Source organism: Apteryx rowi, unplaced genomic scaffold (assembly GCF_003343035.1).
Source record: "Apteryx rowi isolate R43461 unplaced genomic scaffold, aptRow1 scaffold_190, whole genome shotgun sequence".
Lineage (NCBI taxonomy): Eukaryota > Metazoa > Chordata > Aves > Apterygiformes > Apterygidae > Apteryx > Apteryx rowi.
The window spans coordinates 231,557-237,196 of NW_020448197.1; the positions used below are offsets into that span (position 1 = coordinate 231,557).

The 5,640-nt window shown below is 54.3% G+C and overlaps 2 protein-coding genes across 3 annotated transcripts in view; one reads left to right on the forward strand and one right to left on the reverse strand.

The window, feature by feature from the left end:
- Positions 1–220, reverse strand: part of NUDC (nuclear distribution C, dynein complex regulator) — a 10,665-nt gene extending 10,445 nt beyond the window's left edge. The window contains exon 1 of one of the 2 annotated variants that reach the window (XM_026062621.1): positions 61–220. In XM_026062621.1, coding sequence (XP_025918406.1) covers positions 61–156 — 96 coding nt within the window. In that variant the 5' untranslated portion in view covers positions 157–220. The remainder of the gene's footprint in view (positions 1–60) is intronic. The other variant, XM_026062620.1, reaches the window with a different exon arrangement.
- Positions 221–1,727: 1,507 nt separating this feature from the next.
- NR0B2 (nuclear receptor subfamily 0 group B member 2) lies at positions 1,728–4,456 on the forward strand. Its single transcript, XM_026062624.1, has 2 exons — positions 1,728–2,500; positions 2,993–4,456. The coding sequence occupies exons 1-2, from the start codon at positions 1,957–1,959 to the stop codon at positions 3,271–3,273; spliced, it is 825 nt and encodes a 274-aa protein (XP_025918409.1). The 5' UTR covers positions 1,728–1,956; the 3' UTR covers positions 3,274–4,456.
- Positions 4,457–5,640: the final 1,184 nt, after the last annotated feature.

Below are 5,640 nucleotides of genomic sequence, written 5' to 3' on the forward strand. Positions count from 1 at the left end.
GTAAAAGCTCCCGCCGCCCCGGCCTGGGCCCTGGCCCTGGCTCTGGCCCGGCGGCGCTACCTCGCGCACGCCGCCCTGGTGCTGCTGGGCCATGGCCAGGAGCATGCCGTCGAAGCGGTCCTCCTGCTCCGCCGCCTCCTCCGCGCTGAGCCCCATGGTGACCGCCGCCGCCGCCAACAGCCGCCTGAGCCCCCTCACGCCGGCGCCCGGAACCGGAAGCGGCGCGAGCGGAAGGCGGTGCGCGCACGCGCGCGACCCGCCCGCCAATCCTGAGCTCCTGGCAGCCCCGCTCTCTTCGCGGATTGGCCGTTGCGGTGCCCAATCCGCCGCAGGGAGGCGGGACCGGTGGCGCGGGGCTTGGTTGCTATAGCGACGGCCGGTCTGGGCCTTTCCAGAAAGCTCGGCGGGGCCGCGTGCCCCCGGGGAGGGGCGGGTCAGGGGTCAAAGGGCAGAGGACCATGGCGCCCTTGCGGGGGGGGTCACAGGAGAAGGACTGCTTCCCCGAGGTCAAAGGGCAGGGGGCACAGCCGAGGGTCAGGGTTGCTGGGACCCCTCTGCCTCCTTGCCCTGAGGTGGCTCCTGTCTAAACCCAGCCTTGTTCTGCCCTCCTGGTTTTGGTCTCAATCCCCCGGTAATGCGCCCGAGTGCGGGCTGAGTCCTGCCACGACTTAATTCCATTCTGGTGTTAATTCAGCCAGAGCCACAATGAACCATTCCGGCGCTTCCAAGGCCAGACCGGGGGGACGGAGGCCTAAAATTCAACAAGTTTAAGGTGATGTGTTGAGATGGTGAAGAGCGCTGTGGCGCAGAGCGGCTTTGCGGAGTGCTGCTGTTGAGATGCAAAGAAGCCGTGGCTGCCTAAGGCCTTTGCAGCCCCCCTCAGTGATCTGCTTATTGGCACGGGCCAAAGGATCCACTTTCTCTTGCACTTGCATCTCTTCCCCCAGCTTCCTACATAGGATTCCCCTTCCGTTTTACTACAAGTCTTGTAGCCAGCCTTTCTTTGGGATGAGGTGTCTTAACCCGAGGGAGGGTGAGGTCTTCTGACTCACTGGTTTCTTCCTGCTATAGAAAATCCTCCCTTTGTCACTGGACCCCTTGAAATAAGTAACTAGGTGCTGCCAGACTTTTCTAGACCAACTTCTGTTCATCAAGTGATAAAACCATCTGGCAAGTCAAGGCAAAACTGTAAGAGCCTGACCCTGCCCTGCCTTGTGTTTCCCTCGTGACACAGGATCCTTTGGGCCCTGCCTCAGATCGAATACTATAGTCTTTTAGTTCACTGGATTTCTCTTCCTTAACTGTGACAACACGAGTCCATTGTCAACAAGGTTAGGCAAACATCTGCTGATAAAATGACTTCCAGGTTGCTCTTTCCAAGGCCGGAGCAGGCAGGCCGTTTGCACCAGGGTCCTCGCTCCAGACAAGTGCCGTGTGTGTGTGTGTGAACTTCCTGGCAGTGACACCTGCCATATAGTACTGCCTGATTACACGGCGGGGCCTTGGTGCCATGGTACAGGCTGGGTTAATGACTTTGTTTATACTGTTTGGGTAATCGTGATAAGGCCGCCCAACCTGCTGTCCTGTCCCTGCGCTGCCGGCCCCGCTGGCACTTCATTGAGAAAACGGCCATTGACGCCATGTGGAGAACTCGCTCGCTCCAGCCAATCAGTCCAGGGACGGCTTTTTTTTTTTTTTTTTTTTTTTTTTTTTAATGAGGACCGCTTAATCACAGAGCGGTCAAGGCTGTGAAGGGGTGTTTCACTTGTGACTGAGCCTTATAAGAAGAGCTGGTTATAACAGCCATGGGCTGGCAGAGCTGGGAGGACAGACTGCGCCCCGGGAGCTTTGGCTGACGCGGGGGGGTTGCAAGGGTGCCCTGCTGCTTTTCGGATCTCCTCCCTCTGCTACAGCAGGAGCTGAATTTCGCTGAGGATCCAGGCGCCCAGCTCGGCTATGACAACCAGCAGCATGGACGTGGACTGCGAGAGGTGCCAGTGCCACGGCGAGGACAACCGCACCGCCATCCTCTACACCCTCCTCAGCCAGAACCTGAACCACAGCCGGGTCAGCTGCGGTCCGGCCCACCAGCGCTGCCTGTGCCACCAGCGCCGGACTGTCTGCCTCCGCACACCCCACGTCACCTGCCAGGCGGCCTCCGACGTGCTGGTGAAAACCGTCAGCTTCATGAAAAACCTGCCTTCCTTCCAACTGCTGCCCCGAGAGGACCAGCTCTTGCTGCTGGACAGCTGCTGGGTCCCCCTCTTCCTGCTGGGGCTGGTCCAGGAGATGGTGACGTTCGAGGTGATGGAGACCCCGGCCCCCAGCATGCTCAAGAAGATCCTTCTCGACGGCCAAAGCAAACAGCAGGAGCCCGAGCGGATGCAACCCACGCTGGCCGCAGTGCAGCGGCTGCAGTGCTGCCTGAACACCTTTTGGAGCCTGGATCTGAGCCCAAAGGAGTATGCCTACCTGAAGGGTGCCATTCTCTTTAACCCTGGTGAGTGCCGAACCCTCACAGCCCTATCTGTCGGTGGGGAGAGAAGGCCCCGCATGCATGAGCAGCTAAAAACACATCTCCTGGTGCGGACTGGTTCAGAGCATGGGCAGGAGCGTGCACGGGAGAGGAGAAGAGGGCTGGTTATCTTATCATTGATACCTGTTATTACATAATGCTGCTTACTGTTGGGAAGCGGGGAGGAGGGATGTTGAATGTAGTGCTAAAATCCAGAAACCTTGCCTAGCCTGCAGACAGTAAGGACCTCAGCGCTTATTTTGCCAAGCATGGGTTTACCCTGTGAACTATTTTTGCTCCCTCAAAACGGCTGCTGCTCAGCAGCCCCAAAGTGGCTACATCTCAGCAGTGCTGCGTCTAATTAATGTGGCACTCGGAGATCCTATCAGAGGTAGTTGAAGGGAAGGGGAATAGGAGAAACTGGAGCTGTTTTCTAGCCTCCCTCTTCACTGGCTTTTCCCTCCTTTCTCTTGATAGATGTCCCAGGGCTGAAGGCCTCCCTGTACATTGAGAGCCTCCAGCGGGAAGCCCAGAGAGCGCTGCAAGAAGTCCTGCGGCCCCTGCACCCTGAGGACCAGGGCCGCTTTGCCCGCATCTTGCTGATTGCCTCCACCTTGAAATCCATCCCTCCCGCGCTCATCACAGACCTCTTCTTCAGGCCAGTCATCGGCAACGCAGATATTGTCGAGCTCATCGCAGAAATGCTGTATGAAATAACCAGCAGGCAGCTGGCTCCTTCGTCGCGCATGGCGCTTTGAGCAACTGTGCTCAGCCGTCAGCTCCACAGACGTCACCTGCTCCCCGAGTCAAGTGTCACAGGGCGGCAAAGTGAATCTGGGAGCGGGGTTTAGGCAGGTGCTCTGGACTCTGCAGAGAACTGGCTTTGTGTGTGCTTCGTTAGGACTGAGGAACAGCTCCAGTGGCTGTAATTTTCAGCTAGGATGCAGAACACAGACAAATCGCTTTGATTCAGCAGATGTTTACAGCAGCTATTGCTCAGTCTGTGCCAGTCTCAGAGCCAGGCTGTTGCAGAGAGAATGCGTGCGTGTGTGCGCGACAGGTTTGTTTCCCTGTTCTGTAGCAAGCGCTGCTCAGCTGCCTGCAAACACACCAGTCCTGCGACACAGTGTAGCTCGGGTTAGAGCCTGGTCCATATTTTTTCACTTGGTGAACACTTGGCCCCATTGAAATCAATGTTTGTTTTGCTGTTAACTCCAATGGGATGAGATTTGATCTCAACTAACTGTCCAAATGGCTTGATTCTGCAGTATTTAGTATTTAGGTACGCTGAATAATGTGTCTTCAGTGGAATCACTGATCTGGGTATTGCCAAGTGCAAACACCATGGAATAAGGCCCTAGTGAAGTCTCAGTGTATGTCTATTGTGCATGAAATTTTAGAAATACTCAACCTTTTCCTCAGACACCAAGAGGGAAAAGGCCAGTTTAAAAGCTTAAAGGATGTGCAAACAGTCAAATTCAGCCCTTCTGCCTTTTCTTAGATTGAGTTTTATCTTTTCTTCGTAATGCCAAGAAATACAACAGGATTTCTCTCAGAGCAATGGATTACTTAAGAGTAGCCAAATCTATTGCACATAATGCTGCATGAGCACCAGGGACTTCATCTTAACTTCATCTTATATACTATATGGGTGCTTTTCACAATATTGAGGATGGCTTAGGCTGTCAGCTTAACTCCATTTGCATGACAATAAGTGACCCATGGTACACACTGCAGAAACAAATAGAGCTATTTTAGTGGTAGAACAAAACATTCCTTCCTTGAGTTACAGCTGGTTGCACATGTAGCAAGTCTGGAAAGCTCGCTCCTTCTGTCTACAGCTTTCACAATGAGTTCAGATGTCAGTATTTTATAAGTGAATGTTCTTGTGGTTTGTATATAAGAGGCAGTAAATTATTTTTTTAATAAAATGTTTTGCATTCTGGAAAATGTTGGTGACTTTTTCGGAGATGGTGATAAATTTTGCGGCTTCACTTTCTATGGGGTTAGAAAAACCTGCTGCAGGTCTGGTGCACAAATGACACTTGAATGACAAGGGACAGAGACCTTCCCCAGAGGCTCTCCATAAAAATCATTCTGCTTTGTCATCACATGGGAGCGTTGCGATGTGGACACAGTGAGTATTGTTTGTAATCGTTGCTAGCAAGAGTTGTCTGATTAACAGCCCTGCAGCAGAAAATCCTTTGTGCACCCAGTAGATAGAAATTAGCAGAGGCAGCAAAACTGCAGCCTTTCCACTTGTCACTCCTTTTTTTCAAGCGTATGAGTCTCACCCTAAGGGCTCTCAGCCAGATGCAGCGGGGATGTGGGAGGCTGATGCTGTGACTCACCTGGATGTGCACACAGCTACTGACGGAGACGCACAGACCATCCCGTTTGCCATAACTTACCCCGCTGAGGTGTCCAGTAAAGTCACACAAAACCTCCCTTTCCCCTTTCACCTTCCCAGCACTGCTCTGGGGGCTGAGGCCTTTGCTGTGGGCTCAGGCTTCCTCCTTTCCCCAGGATGAGCTGTCCCAGCACAGGTTTGGGTGCACGCGGTGTCTCAGGGAGCCTGACTCAGTGTGGGTGCAGCTGGAAGATGGGGGTGTTGCTGCAGTTGAAACACACCTTGAAATTTAGCCAGCAGCCTGGTGGGAGGAAGGACCATTCTGTCTATGAGTTCCTTCAGCCCTCCCCTCCGCTGCTGAACAGCGAACAAGTGACGGATCTATTCCAGCATGATCTCAGCCCCATGACAGCCATTTTCCATGAGAAACGGAGTGTGTGAGTCACCGAATGGTTTCAGAAGGCCCACAGCAGCCACCGGCAGCCTTCAGCTACGCAGCAAGGTGACACCCACGTGAGTCACGGCACACAAGATGCCAAATGGTGCCATCACTGTGGCTACCCAGAACCAGGCACGTAACCGTTTTGGCATGGGGGGAAAAGCCTCCAGAGCCTCGTGCTGCCTGTCCGGCCATCCCCAGGGATGGGGAAGCTCTGAGGGTTCGCCCATCCAGCATGGCTAGTGCCAGGCACTAGCGAGGGGTTGTGACAGCACAGGGCCACCCCGCTGTCCCCTCCGTCACGGGACTTTACCGAGAGCAAGGCCAGGACCCCAT